Below are 27,806 nucleotides of genomic sequence, written 5' to 3'. Positions count from 1 at the left end.
GGGCAGAAGACACCGACTTCGGGGTCCAGTGCTCACAGCAGGCAGAAAGAACATTTTCCCTCCTGATAGTGGGCCCAGTCCCAGACCCCTGTCCCTCTCCCATTAAAAAGCAGCAAACCACAGCCAAGTTTTAATCATTTAATTAACACCTTTGAATGAAACACACACAGAGCTTTTTCATGTGTCTCACTCAGGCTTCAGGGCAGAGGGAATGGATTGTTTGTATAGACATATCAAAGACTCAAAAATTTAAAGAAATATATATATACTTCTCTCTCTAACATTTTTATGGAAATTAAAAATCAGAGGCTTTTGGTCTCTCCATTTGCACTAGGTCAAGCTCATTTACCCCAGAGGACAAAGAAGGGCTGCCTCTTCTAGATCCTCCCTTCTCCTCTGTACTCTGTCCCACCCAGTGGGGAAACAAGCTCAGAAGATTCTAGCTGAGGATAAGGAGCTCAAGTAACATTGAGAGGGGAGGGCAAGAAACACAGAAGCTGGGCTCCCTCCCACCTCCAGCAGCTCTAGGGTTGCCACCAGAGCCTGGTCTCATGGAGCCTTTGGCCTGGTCTTGGTTCCCAGGGCGTTGGGTCAGGAGCTCTGAGCAGAGCAGTGCATACTTGACTATCCTCTTTCCCCAGCTCACTGGGCAGGTGCAATAGGTACCCAGTAGCTGCTCGCCCTCACCCATGGGGCAAGGGAACAAGCTTGGTTGACAGCTACAGGGAGAAGACAGTAGTGACGGCGGGCCAGAGGAACCTGGGCTCTCGTACCACATCCCCTGTGTTCCCAGCTCTTGTTCTGGGAGGGGTTCAGTCTCTCCAGAGAAGCAGCTAAAAGTGAGGTTCCTTGCCAGGCTCAAGCCCAAGTCACTGTTGAGGAAAGAGGATCAGGACAGAAGGGGTGGCCCAGGTGGGAGCCACACGACTGGAGGGAAGCGCCGGGGCCAGTGGGGAAGCCAGCTTACCTAGAGAAGTGGCACAGGCTGAAAATAGGTCATTAGAATTCCTAGAGGAGAGATCAGTAACAGAGGCTGACGGCTAGGGGGCAATCACCCAGCCTACTCCCTAGGAGCACAGAACCCCCCCTTCATTGACGAAGGAAGAGTCTGCAGTAGAATGAACCTTTGGGTTCCCATCCTTGTCACTCAGCGCCAGCGCCCCCCCCCAACCCCGTGAAACCACCTGTGCTGAAAGGCAGCTGCAGAAAGAACATGCACCGAGTAAAGAGAAAGGTCACAGAATGTAATCTGTAGGGCCAGGTTCGGGCCCACTGCCCAAACAAGCGCCCCCGCCCCCCGCCAGACCCCTCCACCCACCTCCTCAGGACTTCCTGCCCCCCTGAAAGGGACACAGCTTTGCCACAGCCCATGGGCTCCTGCCTCAGAAGTGTAGTGCCTGCCCACTCCAACCTGACCAAGTGAGACAAGGGGCGGATGCTTGGCATCACCAAGTGCCCACTGAGATGTCTCCCTATTCCATTCTCCCACTCTCTGTAGACGGAGGGCCTGTGGACCTCCCCTCCGGTTCCTCTCCCCCACCCCCACCCCCATTTAGGCCCTGGTGGTCCCCCACTTCTTGTCCCCGGCATGGAGCACCTGGCAGAACTGGAAGGCAAGGAGGGTGGTTGGTGCTAAGTTGAGGCACAGGAGAGCTAACCCTTGCTGCACCCTTTGTGCTTTGGAATCCCACAGCCCCACTCCTGCCTCCAGCCTGGAGAAGCCTGTGGGAATGCAGTGACTCGCCCACCTCCAAGAACTAAGAAATGGGCAAACCGGATCAGAGGGAGGGGACAGATTGGTCCCACCTATGGGCTGGCTAAACGGGGACTGATGCTGCCGCCATGTAAACAGGCCCTTGGAATGTGGCTTCGTGGGCCCTGGAGGATGGACATGCAGCTGCTTTTCAAAAGTGCGTTGATTCCAGACCGTATGCGCATGATTTGGACATGTGGAGGGGGAAGCAAAGAAACTCAAATGAGGTGCTCTGCTCCCAACTGTGCGGCCTCGAGGCCAGCAGGGGGCGCAGCCACCCGCTCCCACCAGCCTCCGCCTTCAACATGAGGCCAAGGCCAAGAGAAGCGGCCCCAGGGGAATCCATTCAGGGGCAAGAGGCATGAGCTGGATGACTTGGGAGGGCAGGATCACCACCAGGCTTGCATAAATATCGAAGGCTGTGAAGGTTAAGGCTGCAGGCGTCCTCTCTACTAGGTCTGCCGTATCCTCTCGTCCTTGGAGCTGCTCAGGTCCCTGAGATTGTGTTCCTGGGATGGGTCAGCAGTGCCAGCGAGGTGCCTGGTGGTCAGACCAGCTCTTTCTGTGGGTCTGTGGAGGGGGGCGGGGGGGGGGACACACTCAGCAGGGGGCCTCCCAGCTTGGTTCTGGACGGCCCACGGCACAGCCTCTCCCCAACTGACTGGCCTTGCCTGCAGCACCAGCCAGGTGCTTCACACCCACAAATGCAGTACCACTGCCCTGCGCTTTACAGCGAGGAAATGGAGGCCAGGATGAGTAGAGAAAATGGCAAAGCTGAGGTGGAACTCAGTAGGTCTGACTTCAAAGGCTCCTTCGCTAGCTTATCAAGGGTGACAGCTCACCCTTCCCGGGCAGCCTGACACCAGAAAAATCTGAAAGACCCGGTAACAGATGCCCAGTAGTGGGACTTCAGGCACCTCTTCCCCACCACCAGTGATGGGGGGACCCCCCCGACACACACACACACACACACACTGTCCACTGTACCTGAGCCAGGCGGGCCCAGCTTCTGCTCCTCGGGGCCCACCAGCTGCACGACGCTTCCGTTCTCCACCAGCTCCCCCTTAGTCCTGTCCTCAGCACGAAGGAGCCCGTCGGTGGGAGGAGCAGGAAGGGACTCGGCCCGAGGAAAGGTGGGGGAGGTGGATGGCGGGACCCCCACCGGGGGCTTGCGGGCCACGGGTGGGGGAGCTTTAGGTGGCTTCTTTGGGGCTTGGGATGGCCGCTGCTCCGAGATGTTCCGAAGTTCAGCCACCAGATTCCGCTGGAGGTCAGCCTGGGCCTCAGGGGACACCGGCCGCTCCAGCTGCAGCTTCTTGGTGCCCTTGGAGAAGATGAAGCTAGCCATAGAGGCAGGGGACTGGGGAGACCGTGGCTCCGCCTCAGGTGGTCCATTGGGCTGGGCACTCTCAGGGTCCTTGCTGGCAGCCAGACTGGAGGCCTTGAGTCGCACAGCAGCATGGAGCCCTGAGGAGGGGGCGGGCGCTGGGCTGGCCCGCCCTGACAGGGCCCTCCGTAGCGGCTTCTGGGGGGCGGATGGCCCGGGTGCCGGGGTTGCAGCTACCGCAGGAGCGCCCACAGAGCGCAGCCGCACCATCTGCAGGAGCGAGGGGGTGACCAGGGGTGCACCAGCATCCTCCCTGGGGGCCGCACTGCCTTTGCTGCAGCCCACTGGTTCCTTCCGAGGGACCTTGGCCAGAAGCCCGGGGACAGCAGCCGAAGGTGGGGCTGGTGGAGCTGGAGGCGGCTCTGGGGAACTGAGGAGCTGGCTCTGGGAAGAGACGGTAACCGGGAAGGACGAAGCAGCCAGGGATCTGACAGGCTCTGGGGCGTCTGGAGGGCCCACAGGCTCAGCGCCAGCCACAGAGAAAAAGGCCTCCTCAGGTGGGGGAAAGTCAGCCATGGACAGGTCGTGCTCCTCAGGTGCAGGAGGCGGCGGTGGGGGCCAGCTGGGGTCTTGCAGGGGCTCCTCAGCAGTCTCTGGGGCAGATGGGGCCTCAACCAGCTCTGGCTTCTTAGTGGGGGGCGGGGGAGGATGATAAGATGGGGGTGGGGACGGTGGGGGTGACTTGTCTTTGGAGGCAATGGAAGACTCCTGCGGTGGGATCAGGGATGTCTGCGGAGCTGGCAGGGGCTCAGGACTCACATCAGTGGTAGAGACGGGCCCGGGGACCACAGCAGGAGTAACCGGAGCAGGGGCCGCTTGCTTAGGACTCTTGGACTTGGAAGGGGGTGGGGAGAAGGGGGCAGGCACCTTGGGGTGAGGAGGTATGGCAAACCTGTCACCCACGGTGGTCGACATCTGTGTACCGGAACGGTCTGAGGGGGCTGGGTCAGAGGATGAGGAGCAGAGAGACGTGAGGGAGGAGGAGACAGAGGCCCCAGGAGACCGAAGGGAAGTGACACGCTCTGGTTTAAGGGGTTGGGCCTTGCCCGGGGAAGCAGGGGCCCCTGTGAGACCCTTGGGAGGGAGGGTAGGGGTACCACTTTGGCTCGAGTACCCACTGGAGGGTGAGAGCGTCCGTTCTGGGGAGCGTGGGGGACGCCGGGAGCCCCCTGGAGACAAGCCAGGCACCCAGGTGCCTGCTGAGCTGGAGGGACAGGGGGCTGCCCCCATCCCTTCTGACCCACCAGTGGTGGGCGGCCGGGGCAGCTGCGGCGGCTGCTTCCGCTCAGGCTTGGGCGGCAACCCCAAGGGCCCGTCAGGGGCTGCCGAGCCCCGCTGATGGAGTGAGTAGGTCCGGCGGGGAGGCGGGGGGGGGCCGCTTCAGCTTCCGCAGGGACACGCTCCGGCCCGACAACTGCCCGCTGCTCCGAATGCTGACGGTGTCCGAGGCCTCGGCCGTGCTGCCCCCGCTGGGAGAGCCCCTCCCGCTGCCCCCCTGGGGAAGGGGTGCCACACTATGGCTAGCCACAGAGCTCTCGGGCCGACCCTCAGAGCCACCCTTGGAGGAGAGGGTGGAGCCATCAGACACGATCGTCTCTGAGGACTGAGAGTGGCTCCAGGTGTCACTGGAGGAGGAAGGCTGGCGGCTGCGGGGCCGCGGACTGGAGGCCGAGGAGAAGCGGCCCAGCGAGCGGACAGAGGCTGGGCTGGCTGAGAGCAGGCTGCAGCGGCTCAGGGTGCGTAGGCTGCAGCGGCCCAGGGCCACCACGTCCACGGTGGGAGGGAGCACAGCGTGCGGGATCAGTTTCGACAAGTAGGTGGCCTGGGGCGAGATGGACATGGCCGGGCTCAGGGGCTCTGGAGGCCCTGCTCCTCCTGTCAGGCCGGGCACCGCTAAGGACATGGGCCGGGTCACCGGTGGGGGTCGGGGCCCCGTGGACCGCCCAACAAGGGTGTCATCCCGGTAGATACGGTCAATGTGGCGCTGCAGCATGGCCTCCGCCTCGGCACCAGCCTCGGCCTGCGCCTCCAGCGCCTGCAGGGACACCCGGGCGCCGGTCCCCGAGGCTGGGCCCGCTGGGCGGCCATCCACCGTGGGGATGCGCACCGCATCCCGAGGACCAGGGGGCCGAGGGGTACCTGGTGCCTCACGCTCGTGCCGCAGGCCTGCAAGGGACAGGGAGGACACGGGAGTCAGCGGTGGGGGCGGCCGGGGCTCCCCACGCAGCCCCACGCCACCCCACCACCCTCCTACTGTGCGGCTCACCGAGCTCCTTCTGCACGTGCTGCGGCAGTCCCAGCACCGTGCTCCGCCTCTCGCGGCGCCGCCGCCCTGACTTCCCAGACGACTTGGAAAATGAGTCATGGGGTCGGAAGGTAGAGCCTGGGGGCCAGTCCAGGGGAGAGAAACCATTAGAGCAGGTCTCGGGGCACATTTTGCAGAGCACTGCTTTCGTAGAATAACTAATAAGAGCTCTGCAAAAAGATTTCCATAATCAAGTAGGCGTGGGCAAAGCTAGGTTCAACAAAGCTAGACACTTCTTTTCGGTACGACTTCTGGAAGGCTTTACTAGGCCGAGGATAATTTCCATTTAGTGAACAATTATTATGTGTTAGTCAGCATGCTAAACACTTGGCATTCATTCCGATAATGTTAAGTACTCTTATCCTCATTTTTATAGAACATCAAATGGAAGACTGGAGTGGCTGAGGGTTGGCCCAAGGTCACACAGCTGGGAAGGAGCAACACCAGGCTCAAAAACAGGTTTCCTGACTCCTAACTGTCCTGCTTTGCAGTTGGGTGTGCATCAGGAGTCTCCAAGAAGACACAGGATACTGTGTTTCCTGAATTCACTGACTCACAGAGCTTCGGGAGGTGCTAGATTAGGAGGGAAAGGGGAAAGTTGCAGGGGCTGGGACCCCAGATAGTGCCCACCACCCCTCTGCCCCGTCCAAGAATCCGGGCTGGTGAGCAGACACCTTTGCGCTGGATCATCTCTGAGCGGATAGAGAGAGCATCCTCTGCTGTGGAGCTCTCAGCCGTGTAGGATGTGGTCTGGCTGCAGAAGGAGATGCTATCTTCATCCGGCCCCATCCGGGAAGACTGTTGGGGGAAGAAGGAGATGAGGCCCTGGCCTCAGGCCACCCCAGAAGCCTACGTGGGCCTCTTGCTGTTGCCTCTTCAGGGCTCCCCTGTGGAGCTTTGGACTCCGATTCTCCCTGGCTTCACCTAGCACTGAGCAGACCTCAGCTGGACTAGCCCTTAGGGGTCATCTAGTCTACTCCTTCGCGATACAAGAAGGAAACTGAGATCCAGAAGGGTTCAAAGACATACTTGCCAGAGATTAAGCAGGGAGGGAAAAGCAGAGTCAGGAGTGAGCTGGGGGCAGGGCTCACCTGAATGCTCTGGGTGTCTCCATGGTCCCAGCCACCCTTATTCAGTTTCTGTTTTTCTGGAAGACACCAGAAAGGTGTGTTGGGCTAGGCCCCTGACCTTGGAAGCCAAGAGTAGTCCCGGAGGGGAGAAAGTTACCTTGGTGCTGTAGGGAACGGAGCCCCTCCTGGGCCTGTGTGTGCAGCTCTTCCAGGTGAGGTGGCCGCCCGCTGGGGAAGAAGACATTGTCCTGGTGCTCATCCACTACAGACCCTGGCCCCTGGCCAGGCCCTACACTTAGACGTTTGTCACTCTCAGCCTTGGCAGAGCCTAGTGGAATGGGGGAGGAAGAGAAGTGAGGCCTGAGAGCATCTGGGTCCTGGGGATGCACAGGCCCCACAACAATAGCACCCACAGTCCCAAGACTGCACACAGCCCCTGGACATACATGCAACGCCTACCTTCCCCAATCTGTACGCACAACTCACAGTCCTGTGTTATACACTCAATACACATAGCCCCATGTACATGTACAAACTCTACCCAAGCGTGCTTGTATCTGAGTACCACACCACACAAAGGACCCCATACAGGTCACCATACCCAGGGCACACAAGCCCACCACAGAGGCACACAACACCCACAGGCTTCAGTCTCTACACACACCCACAGGCTTCAGGATGTACACAAACAGCACCCAAGTATAAACACATCGGAAGCCAACATCAAACACAGGGGCCCCCAGAGAACATACCCAGCCCCCACAACATCCACAGTCCCCATTCTGTACATATACAAACAGTACCCAAATATACACGCAACTGTGTATCCACACGTCACTCAGGGCCCGACACAAAGCACCCCAATATACACACAGCCCATAGCGGATACATTTCTCTTGTCGCCACACCCCAAGCTCCACTTTAGGGAAAACCAACCACCCCTTTCACACACACCTTTGGCCCAGGCCCAGGAAGACACCGTGGGACACTAGGGAGGGCTGTGGGCTAGCAGGGGTCCTAACCAGAATTCCCATGAAGTCCTGGGAGGAGGGACAAACCAGGGACATGGCCTCTGTGTCCCCTACTCACCCATGTGGCTGTCCCTTAGTGGAAGGATGGGCCGGGGAGGGGAGAAGGCGGCCCCGGGGTCCCTCCACCCCCAGAGGCCCTCCACCCCCAGACAAGGCAGCCCCCACCTCTCTTGGGAGAACATTCCCAGGCATCCCCCTCTCCTGGAGGCCCCAGCCCCCCGTGCAGAGGAGCCAGGGATCCATTACAAAGGATCCTGTTACAGGCCCCACCCATGGGGAAGCTGGTCATCTAATCCTGGGAATGAGGGGCTGTGTCAGCACTTTGCAGCCCCAGCCCCCCTTTAAATGGAACCCACAACATAAGCAAAAGCACTGGGAGGATCATGTGACCTTGGCAGCACCTTGTAGAGGGGCAGGAACAAAACAAGCCCTTTAAAGGGCCACGCCCCACAATCAGGGGCTTCAGCTCAGACACCTGCCCATTCCTACCTCCTCAGCCCATTCTTCAACAGCCAGCTCCTGCCCAGGGAACCTGCAGGAACCCTACAGGGTCAGAGCTCCTAGGTCTCCTGACAATCCAACCCATGGAGTCTCACCTAACCCCTGAATTTTACGAGTTGGGGAAACAGGATTGAAAAGGAAAGGCCTTGCCTAAGGTCATCCAGCAAATCAGAGTCAGTGCCAGGACTCAGTTCAAGATTCCCAGAGGGGGACTCCTGAATCACACTCAAAGTGAGGATCCCCTGCCCACCCCCCAAAAGTCCAATAAACTCTGGCCCCCATGTCTTAACCCAGGCCTGAAAGCCCAGTTCCTAGAAGCAGAAAGCAGGCAGAGACCCCTCCCTCCAAAACTTCTCCACCGTCCTGCCCTCCGCCTCTAAACAGCATTTCGATGATCGTGCCCCAAATTCCAGCGGGGCTACTTTCCTGTCCCCTCTGCTCCCCACATCCCATCCTCCCACACATGCTGACCGACCTGGGGGTCGGCGGGGGTGTTCTGCCTCTCAGACCTGAAGCATTAGGATGCACCCAGTACAGTGTGGGTACCTCCAGAGGAAGCAGTCTCACCCAAGGGCTGCAGGCTTCAAGGTCAGAGACACCTGGACCCATCCTCCCAAACCCAACCAAGCAGGGCCCAGACAAAAGCAGCGGAAAAGCCGCTGGACAAAGGCACAGCGGAGGACAGGGCCGTCTGGCCGCCTTACTGCTCCCCATCCCCCACCCACTACCCTTCCCCAGCCTTGATCCCCCTTTTCACAGAAGGCTCTGGCAAATGGAGGTGTCAGGGTCCCTCCTCGCCCCCTCCCCAGCCACACCCACTCACCCTTCTTCTTAAAGAGCCCGAGGAGCACCGGGAGGCGGCGGCCCAGGAACACCACCATGACTGCGGGTGCCACCAGGGCCGTCCCCTATTCCGGCCTCTCCGGAACGCCGGGCGCCGCCCTCACCATAAGCCGGCACCGAGTGGTGCGAGTCGCCCGCCCAGCTGCAGAGCCGACTCCAGGCGAGGAGGGGGAGGGGCTGCTCTCCAGGTCCTCCTCCCACCTGCACCACTGATCCCGCCCCTCAAGTGGAGTGCAGAGGCAGGAACAGTCCCAGATTCTGACGGGGAAACTGAGGCCCGGAGTCTGCGGATGCTTAGCTCTGGTGGAGAGTGGGACTAGCAGGGCTGAAGATGCTCAGGCCCCAGGGGGCAGACCACTAACCCGTCCCCAAGTCCTCTTCTAAACGGTCAGGAGCCAAAGCCATGGCAGGGGTCCCAGCTGCCAGATGGTGGGTAGAAGAGCCACTAGACCACACTTGGCATGATGCCCATCCCCAAGTCCTCCTGGCTGGTAAGGGTCATTCCCTGGGGAAGGAACTCAGGGAATGGAACATGGAACAACAGCCTGGCAGAAGCCCAGAACTGCCTGTGATGGCAAGGCCATCGGCAAAGGCCCCTGGAGGGGTGGGAGCCAGCCCAGGACACAGGACACCGGGAAGCCAGGGAGTTGTCCAGAGCAGAAACACAGTGGCTGCTGGGAACAACTCCTCGTGTGTATGTTCAGACCCAGGCTTTTCAAAGGACTTTCTTCCCACTTTGGTCATGTGGGAAGCAGCTCAGAGAAGCACTGTGAACTCTCCAAGGTCACAGAGCAGAGGCAGGCTTCATCGTATACCTCCTGCTCCTCCAGCCCAGGACCCTTCCCAATGGCCCCACTCTGTGACTTGGTGACTAGTGGATCACCAGGCAGAGAGAACAGAATTAGCCAAAAAAAACCCGGTCGTAGGCAAGGGCAGTCAAAATGAGGGGTAGGAGGTAACTGGAGGGAAGACAGCTCCAAGTTCAAATTCAGCTCTGTCACACACAAGTCATGACTTCATATGGAAACAAGACCAGTGAACTCCTCCTTACAAGATTGTTGTACCCATTCATTCAACCAGCAAGTATTTATTACGCTAGTACGGGGGCTACAGCGAATGGAGGAGAACTTTATCTTGTTCACCCTAGCGCCTAAATCAGTGCCTGTCATACCGTGAGTTCAATAAACATTTGACAAATACATCAACGAGGTACACTAAGAATACAATTTTAGATTAGTGAAGACTGAGGAGCTATGATAGGGAAGGGGGTGCCTCTAGGGGGCATGAAGGAAAGTCTCTCTAAGGAAAGGCCATTGGAACCAAGACCCGCAGAAAGCAAAGGAGCGGGCCAGGGCAAGTGCTGGGCGCAGAGCCTTCTGGGCTGGGACAGCAGCAAGTGTAAAGGCCTCAAGGCAGGAGTGGGGGCTGGAAATGAGGGAGTTGGGGGAGGTGTCTCAGAACAGACAACGGGAGGCCAGTGGGGCGGGAAATATGGTGAGCAAGGGAGAAAATGGCAGGAGCCAGGTCGGGTGAGGCCCCATAGGTCAGCATGGAAGGTTCATCTAGGTAATGACAGTGTTAAGAGATCCCCTCGGGCAACTCCAGAAAGACTAGCTGAGGCTGTGGAAGAGAAAGTCTGTGAAGCACTGCCCCCAAACTCACCTCAGGACACGGCTCTCTTGCAGCACCTTTCTCCCTGAGTCACTAAGAATTCACAGTGGCTCCCACGCGGCAAACAAGGGGCTTCCCTCTGCTGCCCCTTCCCCATTTGCTGCCCCGCCTCTCAGAGACCACTCAAGCAGAGGCTGAGCCCTCACTCTCTGGAGAACAAACTTTTGTGCAGCTGGATAGGACGTAAATCCACAAATCATTTAAATCTAAACAACAATCCTAAGAAGTAGGCACTTTTATCCCCATTTGACAGATGAGGAAGTGGAGGCCAGAAAGGGCAAGCTGGGAAGGGTAAGGTGGCATTTGCCCTCAGGACAACTTGAACCCAAAAGCTATGCTCTGTCTGCTGTGCGAGCTACACACCTGATCTCCCCTCTGAGAAAGGGCTGAGGGACCCTATCATCCCCAGAAATTCGAGGTTTCTTGGCCACATCCTCCCCTTGTCCCTCTCTTAGGCCAGACCCATCCACCCCTTATTAGTCCCGCTCAGACGCGAAGAGCAGCAGCCCCACACTTGCAGGGAGATTAATGCCAGGGGCTGGGGGAAGGCAAACAGTCTCTGCCCTCAGGGATCTTAAAACAGCCCTTTGAGACAGGTTCTTGAACATACTCTCCTGTAACTGATCCTGGACCTATGAGGCTCGGAGAGCTAGGTGACTTCCCAAGCTCTAGCTGGCTCCAAAACTGAAGCCTCTAATCACGCAGGGCACAGTCACCCTCAGCCTCCCCCTAACCAGGGAAACTCGGGGCTGAGCTCCACAAAGGGCAGGGGGAACAGCAGCTCAAGGTCCCAGGCCCCCAGCTGGCTGTCAGGGCCACAGCTGCAAATTCCCAGAGGATCCAAGGCTCTCACACTTGATAACATCTGGTTGCTCTAGCAACACCCCTCCCCCCCCCCCCCAGCTTGGCCAGAGCCTGAGGTCTCTCGGAGCCACTCAAGGCTCAGGCCCACACACCTGTGACTTGCTTAGGGAGGGGCTCAGCAACCTGAGTCTCAGGTGGAGGGCAGGGTCCTCACAAAGAAACTGGGGCTGACAGAGTGGAAGACCTCGCCCAAGGCCACATTTAGAGTCCTTGTTCCTGGACCTTCTGCCCTGGTACAGTCCACAGGTGCAGCCGGGGGCTGAAGCTCACCACCAGCCTCTGCCTCCCCTCCTCCCCCACCTGCCTGAGGAAGGAAGCTTCCTGGATCAGAGAAGACACCTTGCTCTTGGCCACACCCCTCACATGAAGGGCACACCAGGAAGCACACAGGCCAAGTTCGGGAGCTCAGATCTAGTCCACCAGCAGAGGTTCTGTGCACAAGGACCTCCAAAATGTCCCACTGGGCGCCCCCCCCAACCCTGACAGGTGCGTGCTCTCAGGACCACATCCACAAAGCACACCCAGGCCACCCTAATCCAGCTCCTTGTCACACACCAGCACAACTGCACTCACACAGGGCCCAGCCAGGTGGCTGTGTGTACACAAAGGCAGGTGCATGTACCCACCACTCTGGGGCTTTCCTGAGCCCGGGAACAGGGAGGAAAGGGGGGAGGGAGCCCCCAACCCCCAAGGCCAAGTGCACATTTGTGCTCATGCGTACACACTGTCTTGGCAACATCCTCCACGGGGTGAGGCCTCAACCTGTCCCATTCCAGAGCATGGGGCGGGGGTGGTGGCACGCCCACAGCCAGGCAGGCCTGACTCAGGGGAGAGGAATGAAGGGGGGAGGGCACAGCTGCCCAGGTGGCCTTGCTCAGGAGCTGGAACCCTCCAGGCCTGGCCCTGGGCCTGACCCCACTCCCCCACCACCACATTTGACCCCAGGCCAGCCCAGGAGGCAGGATTCAGAGTGTTCAGAGGTCCTGAGTCTCAAGCCCTCTGTCCTGGTGAACAAACCAGGGCCTTCCAATAGGAGCAGACCCAGAACACATGGAGATTTTATTCTCTTAGAGACAAGACAAAGGGACATGAACATCACAAAAACCTTCAGGTGAAGGTTTCTCTTTTCTTCTGTCTCCCAGAACACCCAACAAAAACCCAAAAGCCATGTATGACTTCCCTTTTAACAAATGAGTACAAGGAGGCTCCAGGGAAAGTGACTTGCTCAAGGTCACCCAACCAGGAAGTGGCTGAGCCCACAGCCAAACTTGGGTCTCACTCAACGCTTTCATGGTCCTAAGTCTGAGGAAGTTACGGGATCAGGGGGGCTGCAACCTCAGTTCCTGCCCAAAGAGGGGGAGCTCTACACCCCACCTCTACAGGGGGGAAATCCCCCTCCTTCCTTCCCTCAGTGGGAGGCCCCACCCTAGAGCAGAGCTGAAGAGCTGACAGGCCGGTTCTAAGGTAAATATGGGGGGGGCAGGGAGTGCCCCTGACAAGGAGAGGAGGATCCCATGCCTGACGCGCCTGGGGGGAACCAGCAGCAGTGCAGGGAGGAATTAGCTACAGTAATATTAATAAATGTCATAACGAGTTTCCGGGTCAGTATTTGCTCCTGACAATAACATAGTAATCTCTTTCGGCCAGGATGCGCGTCTAACTTTCCGAGAGCCCTTTCCTTTGTCCCTTCAAGGCACGGTTCTCCCTATTTTACAGATGGCGGAAGGCAGCCACAATGAAGTCAAGAGAGGAAAGGCCTGGGAGTCAGAAGGTCTGGATTAGAGAGGCCTTGGTCGAATGAATCAGCCTCTCTGGGCCTCAGTTTCATCTGTAAAGTAGGACTCACAGCCACCTCTCAGAGTGCCTGGGAAATCCAAAGCCACACACAAGCAAGTGCAAACACAAAGTGCTGGGCTCAGAGGGAGCCTCTGCCTCTCCAGGGTGGAGGGATGGGTAAAGGTCCCTCTCAGGCCTTTCCACTCACAACACCATAATAAACTTGTACTTATCCAGTGCCAACCAATTGAGAGACACACGTGGTCTCACTAAATCCCCCTCGCCCTATGGAGGCACTCCCTCAGGGTCAGTGACTAACCCAAGGTCACACAGCTAGTGACTGGCAGAGTCAGGGTGTGTGAGCCCAGCTCTGACTGGCTGTAAAATCCTGTTCTTTTTTTTTTAAGTTTTTTTTTTTTTAATTTATTCATTCAAGACACAGAGATAGAGAGAGAGAGAGAGAGAGAGCACAAGCAGGAGGAGAAGCAGAGGTAGAGGGAGAAGCAGGCTCCCCGCCGAGCAAGGAGCCTGACGCGGGGCTTGATCCCAGGACCCCAGGATCATGACCTGAACCAAAGGAAGACGCCTAACCATCTGAGCCACCCAGGCGCCCCATGTAAAATCCTGTTCTTCCCATGCCACCAGAGGCCTCCTCTCCCACCCACTTCCGGAGCTCTCTTCAAGTCCCAAGTGGCATTAAGGACCATTATTAAGATAAGGTCTGATAGGGACACTTAACAAGCTCCCTCTCAGCTCATCAGTGACCTAGCCCTAACCCTTCTGTTGGGGACGGAAGGGAATTTCAGGGCCAGACCAGAGACCCCACAGCCCTGGGAGTCAGGAGCCTCAGGTTTGAGCTCTCCCTGCCCCTCAACTGCAGCATGATGCTGAGCCAGGCTGCGAAAGTGGTATGTGCCCTTTTCTGAGCCTCAGTGTCTTCATCTGTGAGATGGGAGGGTTGGCGAGCCGATCTCTAAAGATCCCTCAGCATGCAGGACTCTGCCCCTAGGAGGGTAGTGGTCCCCCACTTTGGGTCAGGGCTGGGGCAGCAAGGGGGTTCACCTTATCTCAGATTCCTCAGACCAGAGAGGGCTGGGCCAGCCCCTTGTCTGGAAGCCCAGGGATTAATCAGATGTTGGGAATAAGGAATCCAATCCAGGAAAGTGGAGGAGACAGAGAGACGCTGGGGTGAGGGGTAAGAGAAGCGGGACTTTTCCCAGTTTGGGGACCTACCAAAGGCCCCTGGCACTCCAAGTACAGAGGCAGGGGGAGGGAAGAAAAGAATTCCAGGTGGTCTGACTCCACCAGTGACTCAGTCCATTCCTTCAATCACTTCATCTGCAAGGGGGGCCGTGGTGGGGGGGTGGGCGGGAGCATGTGTATAAACCTGACAGTACAATGTCTGGGAAAAAGAGGGTGGTATGGTGGGGGATGCTCCCTGGGCTCCCAATTCACATCTTCCACCAATCCCCCAAACTGCCCAGGACCAGATGCCCAGTGGGTCTGGGGAGGGGAGGGTGGGGTTGGATTCCTGAGATCCAAGGCCAAACAATCCCAGCAGGTTACAGTATCTTTCCAGCAGTGAGAAGGCCTCTCCCTATCCCCCCCCCCCCACACTTCCCTTTGTCCAAGGGCACTGATCCAATGGACCAACCGTTCCTTGAATCTCAGTTCTCCTTCCATTTCCCACCTGCTCCCTCTCTGAGCCCTTGTGGGGGGGGGCTTCAGTGCTTCATCCTCAACCCCTGCCCCTCTCCCACAGCACTTCCTTCACTTGTCCTCCCTACAAAGTCCAAACCCCCAGGACCTCAGGCTTTCTTTGCCCAGAGGATCTGCAGGCCCCTCAATCATAAGAAACCCATCTATTCCTAAACTGATTAAGGGTACAGGCTTCAGAATCTTGACAGGCTTGGTTCTGAATCTCGGTTCAGCTACCTTCCTTGCTGAGTGGCCTCGGGCAAGTGACTTCACTTCTCTAAGCTCCAGCTTCCTCATCTGTTAAATGGGGACGATAATGGCTTCTAGCTTATAAGACTGTTGGGGGACGAATGAATTAACCAATGTAAAGGGTTTAGCATAGGCCCTTATTTTTAGCTCTGAGTTATTGTCTCTGTCACTGTCCCCCAGCCGAGCAGCCTCGAGCACAGAGCCTTCACAGCCCTCTCTGGCCCTTATTCCCAATATCTGATTAATCCCAGGTCCTATCACTTCTGCCACCTCCTCCGCAGTGTCTCTGCAGCTGCCACTCCTCTCCACTCCCACAGCCCCCACCCTGTCCCCAGCCCTCACCTCACCACCTCTCCCCTGGATTACTGCAACAGCCTCCAGATTGCTCTCTGGAGCTTCCACTCTCACCACCCCACCCCCCAACCTGTCCTGCCTGCACCTGCCCCTGCTGTGGCGCCATCTTCCTAACATACCACTTTCGCAGGCTCCTCCCTTGCTCAAACACCTTCACTGGCTCCCCATGGCCAAGAGACTCCAGCCCTCTCTGCTTGCCTTGCATTCTTTCCCTCATCTTCTCACAGATGAATCAAATGGATAAGTACTCAAACATCAGTCCCATACCTGGGCATGTGACAGCAGAGGCCTAGTGCTGGGGAAGCCTTAGAATCCTCAGCACAAGTAAGACCAAAGGAATGGAAGTTTGCATTCACAGTGGAACTCCTTCTCTTCCCAAGCAAAGGAAAGGAGCCTCGACTACATTTCTCTCCAGCCTCCACGCTCAGGTTCAACTCTATGCCTTTGCTCACGACCATTGCCCCATCGCTGAAGTGCATTCCTGGTCCTCTCTCTCGTTTAATCAACAATTCAGGACTCATTCCAACCCTGTAGTTACTTCAAAGACCAAATTAAGACCATCTCCCCAGTCTTCTAAAACTGACCCCAACCCAAAAGCCTTCTGAATATTCCCCAGCCTCCACACTTACTTCTGTGTTGCCTTGACATTGCTTTCTGGTTTTTTAGGACCACCTTAAAGCCTGGTTAGTCCCTGAGTTGCAGCAGGAACTTAAGAGCACACGGGCTAGTGGGCGAGACTGTAAACAGAGGCTTCTTCATCTCTCTCTCCCCCACCACAAATGGTCACAAGTCCAGACCCACAGTTGGTTCTCAGGAAACCATCAGATTAGAGTGACCACAGGAAAGCAGGCGGAGCCCCAGCCCCACCCCTCGGTGCGGAATCCAAGAGGAGAGACAGGTGGACACATCCAGGACTTCGGGATTGCTAGGACACGGAGACTCCTGGAGACTCCTGGAAGGTCCCGGAGTCTCTCATCAATCCACCTTCTGAGGAATCCGCAGAGCGCCTACCAGAACTTAATTAACCCTTTCCTGCTGTTATTTTGATTATGACGATTATTCTTCAAACCGCTACTGGCAAATGACCTTGCACAAGCCCACCTTCTCCAGACCTCAGTCTCTTTATCCACAAAATGGCTAGACAGAACTATAAGGGCCCCAGAAGTCACCTAAGCTACGCCCCCCTAAATCCACTGACAGGCCCCTCTGTGGGAGCCAGGAGGTCCACAGAAATGGAAACAATCTGCTCAAGGTCACCAGAGCCCATACCAGAGCCACACTGAAAACGCAGACCCCCTAATGCCCAGCCCAGGTTCTTCCTGTCACCCCCTATGTGGAGGGATGAGATCATCAGGCTCATTTCAGAACCTCTAGGAATGTGGGCCACCCTAGGAAGACATGGGTGGATTCCCTCACCACAGCAGAAGGAACCCCACCCCACCCCACCTTCCCCAGAATTCTTTCACTCCCAAAGACCAGAAGGAACACCTGCCTCTGTTGAGGACCCCTTATCTTCCTCAGGGGAAGGGGCAGATTCACCAGGTTAAGGGAACTAGCCACCCTCCACAGCCCCTCCTCTAACACCCCTTGGGACTCTGGGGGATACCCCGAACTGTCGCACCTGCTGGGGAAAACCAGGAATCCCACTTCCCAGCCCTAGGGTTGGAGGCCTTTTCTCCATTCTCCCCCTCTACCCACCCCCCACTTGGAGGCAGGAATGTGACCCGCGGAGAGATCCCGCAGCACGCCAGGAAAGGGCTGCGTTCCAGCTCGGTGGCTGCACTGAAAGGGGGGACATGCGGCAGCGACCACGGGGACCGCGGGTGGGGGGAAGGGGGACGAGAGGCATTGGCGACGCAGGTGGGGGCGGGGAGGGAGCCCAGAGAACCAGTCTGACTCCCGATCACGCCAGACGGAGGCGGCCCCGAGTCTCCAGCCCCTGGTTTCCTGCTTCTCCCCTGCACCTCTGTCTCCCCTCCCTCCTGCAAACTTTCAGCCTGTTGGGGCTAACAAGTGTGAGTGTGTGTGTGTGTGTGTGTGTGTGTATACGTGTACAAGCGCCTTAGGCTCTGTCTTTGAGCCTGAGTGTGGGAGTCTGGTTGTGCAGTTCTGAACCCATGTGTACATCTGTGTGCCTAAGCCGCTGGGCAACTGTACCTACATGACTGATGTGTGTGTGCGACTGTGTGAATCTGACCGTGCGGCATAATTCGCGTGGCACTATATACCGTACACCTAGGTGTTATGTACCTGTGTCTCGGGGTCTGTGCGTCCTACAGCGATGCTGTGGGTGTGAACGTGTGTCTGCATGTCCGTACATTTGAGTGGGTGTTGTGTGTGACTGTGAAAATTGTGAACATGTACGTGTGCCCGCCCGTGGTATTCGTATGTACGTGTGCCTCTTTGCGCATGTGAGGGGTGGGGTCTGTGCGGGGGATTCCCGGCCCCCCACGCTCACACCCACCAAGCCCCGGGAGGGGGCAGCAGCGGTGGCGGCGGCTGCGGCTGCGGCAAGGAGACCCTCCTCCCCGCCTGCCCCGCCCCCACCCCCGGCCCCTACCTGCCGGCCGCTTCGCCGACCGCCCGAACCGCCAGAAGCTGCGGGCCCGGGGGCCGCTGGGGGCCTTCCTCTTGTGGTGTGAGTTGCCCATGGCGGGCGCGGGAGCCGGCGCGGAAACCCTAGCGCAGCCCAACCAGCCCGGCCGCCGGGCCCGCAGCCCCGGGAGGGAGGCAGAGAGACGCGCGGGCGGCCGCCGCAGGCGCCCCCGGCCCCAGCTCAGCCACGCCTCCGGGCTCTGCGGCCAATGGCCGGGCCGGGGGCGGGGACAGTGGAGGGGCGGGGCCTCACGCGCGTCCCGTAGGCTCCGCCCTTCTCAGGACCTGGGAGACCAGCTGAGCCACCCCACCCAGAGCGCTCGCGAAAGGCCGGCGTGTCCAGGTGGGGCAGGCTGGTGGCCCGCTCTCCCGGCCCAAGGGCCGCCTCTCTGAGGATTGCAGAGGAGCCCGGAGAACTCGGAGCAGGGCCCCAGGCAGGCGGGGTCCGGAGCCCCGCTGCTGCTAGGGCCCACCAGCCCCCACCCCGTGAGTGTCACGTGTCTGTGTGTGTATCTCCTGTCTCTGTGCCTGTGTGTACAAATGTGTCGATCTGACTGTATTTCTGTGGTAGTCGTGTTCAAAATAACAGCACCCTTTTATATAGCCTTTACTATGTGCCAGGTGCTCTCTCTGATAACTGCTTTCATGACACAAAACTATTCTATAAGGTAGGTACTTTTATCATCCCCGTTTTACAGATGGGGAAACTGAGGTTCCATGAAGTCAGCGGACTAGCCCAAAGTCAAACAGCAGTAAGCTGCAGAACTAGGACTCAAACCCAGACTGACTCTAATACCCACCGACCATGCTACGACCCCTCCACTTTCTCTGTGCCTGTGCATGTTAACTGGGCATTGGTAATTGTATGCTTCAATGTGGCTGTGTAGTTGTGTACCTGTGTATATGTCTGTGACCCTGAACACTTGGATGCCTCTGTGTAATCATCTGTGTGTGAGACTGTGTGCCTGTATCCATATAGAGTCTGTTTTCAAATGTCTGGATGTATGCTTTTGTGTGTCTGCCTATGTAATTGTGACTGGCTCTGTCACGTTGTGTCTGAGTGTAAGGAATGGAGTGTGAAGGTAAACGTATGTGAAGCCGCCCATGGTTGTGTGCCCCTCACTCACCCCCCCCTCGTACAAGTCTTTTGTTTTTCAAACCTAGGCCAGGCTTCACCTCTTCCAGAAACCTTCCAGGCTGCCAGGCTGTCCTCACCTCTATGTCCTCACAAGTGCCCTTGTGCCCAGGGCCCAGCAGCCTGAGCAGTGGCTCTCCTTTACCATTGCTCTGCCCTGTCTCTCCAACCAGGGGCAGCATGGTGTAGCAGAGACACCGCTGGGCTGGGAGTCCAGAGCCCTCAGTGCTAAGCCCCATATTGCTCATCCTTTCTGCCACCTGAGCAGATCCCTCCACTACACTGTGCTGCCCCTTATGCCCAGTGCCTCCAGGGCACCCCGTGCCTCCTGGCAAAATGGGAGAGTCAGAGCTGATTCCCTACCCTCCTTGAGGCCCACACCTTGCTAAGAGTTTGAGGTTAACAACAATGCAGTCCCTGAGGGGTTATATTTTATTCATCCATCCAGAAAACACTTGTCAAACATACACTATATATACCAAGCTGTGTGTACCAGGCTCCTGCTTTGCACAGAGAGTCCGTGTCAAAGCTGGAGGATACCTCAGAGTATCTGCTAGCCCAGTTCCCTCAATTTACAGGTGGGGCCCATAAAGGGGAAAGGTGGTGTGGCGGAGCAGAGAGAATACTCAAGGATAACATCCAGATCCCTTGGCATGAGTTGAGCAACGGCAGGTATGCAAAGAGCTTCAAGGGACATCTGGAGGGTAGCAGGTGTCTTGGCCTTTGCAAGAGGCCTGGCAGCAACTGCCCTGCCCCCAGTTCAACCTCATCTCCCACCACACCCCTGCTGCTTGCCACCACCCCGCCCTCCCACTACACACCTCCAGGTCTTCCCACGTGCTTCTTCCTCCTCCAGCTTTGCCTGGAAGATTCCTCGTTCTCCTCAGTACCCTGCCCGACAGTCTGTTCCTCCAGGAAGTCCTCCCTGCACCCGTCCTCCCCCAGCTCAGCCCTCTGTGCTTCCACAAGCACTAGTGCTGCCCTCTGATAGAATCGATCGCACCCCAGGGCTCCAGCACCCTGTGTAACACCGTCCCAGCACTTGTCTCGAGACAACAGTTCCTTTTGGTATCTCCCTTTCCAACCAGAAAACAAGCTCCCCAAGACAGTGATCGCCTCCCTCCCCTCAGTACGCCCAAGCTCAGCATGGTGATGGGCACCCAGCAGGCGTCCTGTGGGTGTTGAACAGGAGCTGATGGAAGCAGAGACGGTGGGGCTTGCCTGCTGACGGAGGTGGTGATGATGTTGCCTACGTACTGGGAGAGGGGAAGCGGCACGGGCAGGAGAGTCCCAGTCTCACCTCCTTTCACTACAGAGGCTGTGCTGGCTCCAGGATCCTAGAGGAAGAGTGTTGCCCCCAGCCAAGAGCGTAAGGGTGCCTGGGGTAGGACCGTGGGAAGGAGGAGCTGGTAGGGCAGACCAGAACTCTTGGAAACCACAACACTGGGCCTGAGTGCCTCGTGACTCTCTGGACGGGCACGGTGAAGAGCTCGCCTAGCTAGAGGCTTGGAGGAGAGGGGTGTCCTCAGCAAACAGGAGGCCCAACCTGGAGCAGACCCCAGCAGCAGCCTCCGGGGAATTATGCACTTTGCCAGAAGATTTGGGGTTTAAACGCTTTGCAAGCTGAGCTGTCTCAGTCTCCCCTCTGTGCCAGTCACAGGCCTGGGCACCCTCTGAGTAGAGCTGACAACCTTTGATGAACCGGCCCCTGAGGGCAGGAGACATAAAAGCAGAGAGACAGTGGAGTATAATAATGGGAGAGATGGACAACGATTTCACCCGTCCTGCCCCAGGAAGCTGCTGCCACCTACTTCTCCCCCAAGTCGGCCCAAGTGGGGTCTGCTGGGTCTGCAGCCGTGCAGCCGGAAGGTGGAGGTGTGGATACCTGCTCTCCCCACCCCACCACTTTCACCATGGCCCAAACAATATACAATGCCTCCTCTCATTAGTCTTCATCCGCATGTGACAGGCCAGGAGCAGCTGAGACAGCTTTGAGGGCTGGGGAGAGGGGGATTTCCGGGGGACAGCTGGGTAAGGGGAGGCTCTCCCTCTTCCCTCTTCTGACAAGAGGGGAGATTTTTCTGGCGCAGGATTTAGCCACCCGAGTTCAGCAACCCTTGCTGGCAGCCCTGCTTCAGGGGCAGGAGAGGGACAGAACAGTGGAGGGAGGGCCCATCCTAGCCTGAAGGGGATTTCCAGAACTCTGGGACGTGGGCCATGGGTGGGGATTTGAGGCCTCCACCAGGAGGGAGGGGGAGAGGCAGCTGGAACAAGCCCCTGAAGGTGTTGGAGGTAAGGGAGGGGATGGAGGCCTTCTTGGCCTCAGCTTCGCGCTCATCTCATCCCACTCCTGGTAGGGGCACCTCTCTGGGACGGGATTTTCCATTTGAAGTCTGAACAAAGGAGTAGGGAAGCTGAGGTCAGCCTGACGGGTGAGGGCTCCTAGTCCACCTCTAGTGCTGGCCGGCTGGATGACCTTGAGCGAGACACTTCGTCCTCTGGGCCTCAGCCGCCCGTCTGTATGTGCCATGAGGGCAGCCTGTGGCATCTCAGGCCATCGACGCTGAGTTTCTGGAATTGGCAGATGCCCAAGCTCTGGGGCCCCTATCGGATCACCCACCTATTACCCAGAGCCACTTTGTGCCAGGCCCTGTGCTGGGCAGGGCAGAGGGAAAGGAACATCAACCCAGCTCCTGCCCTCAGGCTGTTCAAAACAGCGAGGATGGCAATTCCTATACCCACAGAACCCAGACAGCCAGTTGGCCCCAGCCCTTTGCAGGTGCCTTGCCCGATTCCAGCCCTGCAAATCCCTCAACCCCCCAGCTTCCACTCATCCTTCCATTTTAGTTCACATGTCACCTCCTCCGGGAAGGCATCCCTGATGTCACCCCTGGGATCACTATGCTCCCTCCTTTGTCCCACTTCTTGACCCTTAATTACCTGTTCAATGTCTGGTTCCTCCCTCAGATTACAAGGTTCGTGAGACTGGGACCTTGTCTCTCATCCATCCCCAGGACAATGTCTGGCACATAGTAGGTACTTATTACCTAATGTTAAATACTAAGTATTTTGATATACATTAGTGAGGCTCCCTCTCCCATCTGGACCCAAGATAGATAATGCCCATCCCTTTACAGGGGCCTGGAGGAGGTGGACACAGATTCCTCTATGGAAGTCACTCCCCCACTGGATGTATCCCACAGCAGAGGGAGCCCTGCCCCAGTCACATTGGTCCAGGCCCCAGGCTAAGGACACTGAGATGCCCTACCCAAAAAGGTGGCCAGAAAAACAGACTGTCCAATTCCAAATCCCTTAAGCACCCGCTCTAGTCTGGAGGCAGTAATTTCCCTTGGGGCTATCAAGAGAGATGATGATGCTGGCGCCGGGCCTTGAGGGATGAATAAGAGTTCAGTGGATGGAAAAGTGAAGGGAAGCACACCCTAAGTAGGGTAAGCAGTGCCTGCAATGGCACAGAATGTGGAAATACACTTTTATTGAAAAGCAAACAGAGGGGCACCTGGGTGGTGCAGCCAGTTAAGCATCTGACTCTTGATTTCAGCTCGTGGCCCCGATCTCAGGGTTGTGAGATCGAGCCCTGTGTGGACTCTGTGTGGGGCATGGAGGCTGCTTAAGATTTTCTCTCTCCTCCTCCCTCTACCCCTCCTCCCCCAAAAAAAAGAAAGAAAGAAAGGCAAACAGACACTATCTTCCCTTAGATAGGCAAAGTGTCCATTATCCAAAGTGCCTTTGGGTCCTCACTTTGCTTTTAAAAGAGCTACAAAGGGGCGCCTGGGTGGCTCAGTTGGTTAAGCGACTGCCTTCGGCTCAGGTCATGATCCCGGGGTCCCAGGATGGAGCCCCGCATCGGGCTCCCTGCTCAGTGGGGAGTCTGCTTCTCCCTCTGCCCCTCACCCTGCTCATTCTCTCACTCTCTCTCAAATAAATAAATAAAATCTTTTTAAAAAATAAAACTAAATTGAAAAAAAAAAGAGCCATACAGGCTCCTTCCTCAGCAGAGAGAGATGGCATTATTCACACAGATTCTCCCCGCCCACCTTACTATAACCTCTAGGCCACTGGGTCCCAATGTCTTGTCCATGACTGGCCAAAAGGCAGACTCTCCTTTCCTGAGCATAGCTCCCCCCCATTCTCCCACCAGAATTCTAGAACCAGGGAGGTTCTCAGCGGCCATGAAACCCCATCATTGTCAAGACGGGGCTTATGTGGCCCACAGTGGGGTAGAACCCAAACTCAAGAGTCTCTCCACAACTCCACACCAAGGAGAGTTCCTGCTGAGTGAGTGGCCAGGCCAGCGTTGTTCAGGTTCAATCTGCTGGGCCTCAGTTCTTTCAGTACCGAAGCCACCGCACTCTGACTACCCCGTCCCCTCCCTGGCCACTACCCACTGCCCAAGAGGAGCCTTCAGGAGGGCTACATTCTCCTACAGTGGTTACTGGTTCCTCGTCTCCAGAGTCAGAAACATACCTAGCCTCATACTGTTTGGCTTCCAGAGCGTGGCCTCGGGAGGCCGACTGAGAGTTTCTGTCATTGCCATGCCGTGAACATCATTTCCATGCAGGTGGGGACCTTGCCTGTCCCGTCCCAGGTACTCACATTACCCTGAACAGTGCTGAACACGACATAATAAAGAATATGTCTTTTTCAAATGAATGAAGCTGAGTGACCTTGATCGACTTACTTTTCACCCGCTGAGCCTATTTTCTCACCTAGAAATGGTAATAACTGCCCACCTCCCAGGTTGTGGTTAAGGACAAAGGAAAACATTCATGAAAATGCCCAGCCAGGGTCTGACACATAGCAGCCTTCATGTTCCTTCTTCAAATTAGCCAGCACACGGGGTGCCTGGGTTGCTCAGTCGGTTGAGCACCCGACCCTTGATTTGGCTTGGGTCATGATCTTGGGGTTGTGGGATCAAGCCCCGCCAATGGCTCCCCACTCAGCACAGAGTCTGCTTGAGATTCTCTCTCCTCTCCCTCTTCCCCTCCACCCACTCTCTCTCTCTCTCAAATAAATCAGTCAAATTAGCCAGCACTCTGCCCTCCTTCTACACTCTGCTTACCTCCTGTAGAGAGCCTCCCCTGGTTATCTACTGGGCTCCAGTCCTGGCATCTGTCCCAGAAACACTTCCTCCCCACATACTTGTCTAGAGTCCAGGTGATATTTCTGGAAAATATGGATTCTTAGTTGTTTACCTTTCCTTATGCCTGAGTCTTCTGTTGGACAAGGGTTAAGAATCCACCTTCCGTGGCTTCCCCCTCAAACCATCATCATCATCACCACCATGGGTATCTGAGGTGTGACCAAGAGTCGAGTTCCAAACATGGATCAGCTAATGTCCAAGTCCTCAGCATCGCAAGTGCAGAAACCTGCTCCCATCTAGACCATTCTCCACAGTTCACAAAGCACCTGCATCTCGGTTATCTCATTTGACCCCTGAAACACCCTTATAAAGCCAGGATTTATTCTATTTTACAGATCAGGAAACCGAGGCTTAGAGGGGCTCACAATCTGCCAGTGTCACGCAGCCTGGGACGGCCAGCAGAGTTGTCCTGTCAGCCTCTGAGCCCATTCCCACCAGACTGGGTCCTTAGAGCTCAGGCGAAGGTGATTAATAAGAGTAAGCCCTTGCATTTCAGTGGTGATTTCATGGTCCTCTAATTTCCACATTCGCTCTTGTGAGATCTTACAGAGACAATCGTGGAGTCACGGACCCACCAATGCAATGTCCAGCCAGAGGGTCACCCCTGTGAAAAGGTCCCCTCTCTTCCCTGAGACAGTAAGGAGGTTGCTGCCCAACGTCACAGGGCTTGCTGGTGACTGAGCCAGAATTTGAACTCTCATTTTCCTAACTCTCCTACTCCTCCCACTCTTGTCAGCTTCCTTCACTTCTCTCTGGGCCTTTTGCCATCTGTAGAATGGGTTGGATGAGAAGATCTTTCAGCCTTACCCGCTGGTCTGTGTCCCACCCGCATGTCCTCTTCATGAAAACAGTACCGGTTTTGGAGGCAGATGGTTTTAGTTTGAATCCCAGTTTGGACAATGAAGCACTCACTGTCCCTAAGCCTCAATTTTTTCATCGGCAAATGGGCCCAAGTGAGCTAATGGATACAGGGCTCCTGGCACATTCAGAATAATCAATAACTACCAGATTTCCTCCCTTTTCTTTCTAAGTCTGTGCAGGGCAGGCCTGGAAGACAAGGGCTCAAAATTCTACTCCAAGCTCAGTCTTCCCAACTTACTGTGGAGAAGTCAGATTAGGGGAGCCACGACCTGCATCTCAGAGACTGGGATGGGGGAGCTTCCGAGCAAAGGCCCCTGACCTCTCAGGAACTTTCTGTATATTCCTCCTTCCCATCTCCCCCCTCCCCCCATCTCCATTCTGAACATTTTCCCCAGAAAGAGTTAAGTCTTCTCTGGGCTTTCCCTTCCTGACCAGTAGTGCCAATGGAGATTAGAGAGATCGGATTTATTTCTCTTAATAAACAGAAAAGAAGTTGGGCCAGGCAGGTGACAAGTAAACAATCGGAATAATAGGAGGCTGGAGCAAAAGGGAGGTAGGACTCCCTCTAGTCGGACCTGGAGCCACCCCCAGACCTGGAGATACAACAGCCAGGGGCAGGGAGGTGGTTCCTATGCACGTGGGCTCAAATCAGGCAACATGCTGCCCAGAAAGCCCAGTGCTACCAGATACCTAACACACGCAGGGGGAGGCCTACCCACTGACCCAATGATCCCAACCCAGGCTGTTGGAGCAGGGACGTACAGGGTCAGCTTTTCCAGCCCGTCTCCAGGCGGGTCTCAGAGGGGAAAAGGGTCCACTGCCCTGGCGTACACCACTAGCCTTCTATCTCCAATCCTGACCACCTGACCAGAATCCATCCTGCTCCAATTCTGACCCATGCCCTCTTGAGATGGGGATGACTTCACACTGAATCCCCGTGGGACAGCATTAGGACAGACTCTGCATCAGTTGGGAGCCCTGAGAAACACCCCTCACCCAAACCCTTCCTCAGGGCTTGGCCCAGCCATCCCCGCCCCAGCACCCTAACTTCTATTTGTGCCTGGGCCAAAGGCCCTCTTCCAAAAGGAAGATCGGGCCAGATGCAATCACACAAGAGGCTTTTCACCCTCTTCCTGACCCCTCAAACGTTCCTTCTAATTCTCCTGCAGAGGAGGTGGTTAAAGGACACTGGGAGGGTAAACACAGTATGGGATGGGCCCGAACACACCGCCATTTCCTCACCTCTGGCCCTGCAGCTCCAGCCAGAGGAAAGGTAGACTTCGGAGCAGGGCAAGCCCCAAGGGAGCCCCACCCTCTTGCAGAGACTCATGCCCTACCCCTCAAAAGGGAGAAAGAAACAGAGGGGGAAATGAGAAAAGAACCAAGCAAGTGCCCAAAAGGAAAGTGACCCCAGCAGGGATGGGCCAAGTCAGCCACCCCTTCCCTCCCCTCAGGCTGCCCATCCATCAGGCCAGAGAGAGCCCAGAGACAGGGAATTGGCTGTTGTATTTTAAGTACCCATCGCAGCTCAGGTACAGCCTCTCCATTAATGTGGGCCTCAGTTTCCTCCATCTGTAAGCACACTTCTGACACGGGCATGTTTCTACCAGGACTGGGGGTAAGGAGTGATGGGGAGGGGCGCCATGGTTGGTTCTCATGGGGGGGGGGGAGGTTCAGCACGCCAGGAGGTGGATGTTTGCCGTTTGGCCCAGGGGAATGGTGAGGGGGGCCAGGTGGGAAGAGCTAACACCGTTAAGAGCCCAAAGCATGCTGTGCCCCACGCTGGGTCCTCTGTGGGGCTGAAACACCTTCTGAGTGCAGTTGACCTTCTGGACCTGGAGGAATCCCCACCAGAGACGCAAGGCCACCTGCCTCTCCCATGGGCCCCAGGCCAGAGCCGAGTGTCCGGCCCCCTGACTCAGCAGAGGGCAGAAGCTGGGTGAGCCTGGGGGAGGGGGACTGCTTCACCGTCCCAAGAGCCAGACTACCGGCACTTCCTGCTTAAGCCAGGAGATTCCTGCCCCAGCCCTAGAATGGGATCGGGCTGAGTCTGGGAAATGCCGGGGCGGGGGCGGCGAAGAATGGGGGGTGCTTGCGCTGAGCCCCGGGCTCTCCGCTCCCCCGGCCCCGGCGCCTAGGGGCTCACCCTTCCAACACGCCGCGGACCCCCGGCGGAGCCACCCCGGCAGCACCCTCGGCGCCGCCCGGCGCGCAGCCCAGGTGCCCGGCCGCCTTACCTCGGCCTTTACCCTTGGCCCTCCTGGCCTTGTCGTCCGCCTTCTTGGCCCGGGGGGCGGCCGATTCGGCTCCCTCGGTCCCCCGCCGCCTTCTTCTTGCGCCGCTTGCCCCGCAGCCAGCTGAAGGCGCGGCGGAGGCCGGACGCGCCGGAGCGGGACTTCTTCCTGCGCGGGGGGCCGCCTGGGCCCCCCGGCTCGTCGGCCGCAGGTGCGGCGGGGGGCGCGCGGGCCGCCATGGCGCGGCGGGCGGACCTCCGGCGCGGGGTAGGGGGGGGTCAGGCCCCCTGCGGCCGGGCACCCATGCGCGGCGCGGGC

General features: G+C 57.2%; 1 protein-coding gene and 1 long non-coding RNA gene across 2 annotated transcripts; one reads left to right on the top strand and one right to left on the bottom strand.

The window, feature by feature from the left end:
• Positions 1 to 124: 124 nt before the first annotated feature.
• KIAA1522 (KIAA1522 ortholog) lies at positions 125 to 27,806 on the bottom strand. The gene is given in 10 exon segments (XM_027618463.2): positions 125 to 1,008; positions 1,319 to 2,323; positions 2,741 to 4,514; positions 4,516 to 5,306; positions 5,407 to 5,523; positions 6,120 to 6,243; positions 6,537 to 6,592; positions 6,673 to 6,843; positions 27,492 to 27,573; positions 27,575 to 27,806. Coding segments are annotated over 9 exon segments (3,291 nt in total). The 5' UTR covers positions 27,728 to 27,806; the 3' UTR covers positions 125 to 1,008; positions 1,319 to 2,300.
• Positions 18,413 to 21,166, top strand: LOC113935879. The gene is made up of 3 exons (XR_003524143.1): positions 18,413 to 18,583; positions 19,811 to 19,904; positions 20,321 to 21,166. It is a non-coding gene; the product is annotated as an uncharacterized LOC113935879 (long non-coding RNA).

This window comes from Zalophus californianus, chromosome 4, assembly GCF_009762305.2.
Source record: "Zalophus californianus isolate mZalCal1 chromosome 4, mZalCal1.pri.v2, whole genome shotgun sequence".
Taxonomy (NCBI): domain Eukaryota; kingdom Metazoa; phylum Chordata; class Mammalia; order Carnivora; family Otariidae; genus Zalophus; species Zalophus californianus.
This window is presented reverse-complemented; position numbering and strand designations above follow the sequence as displayed.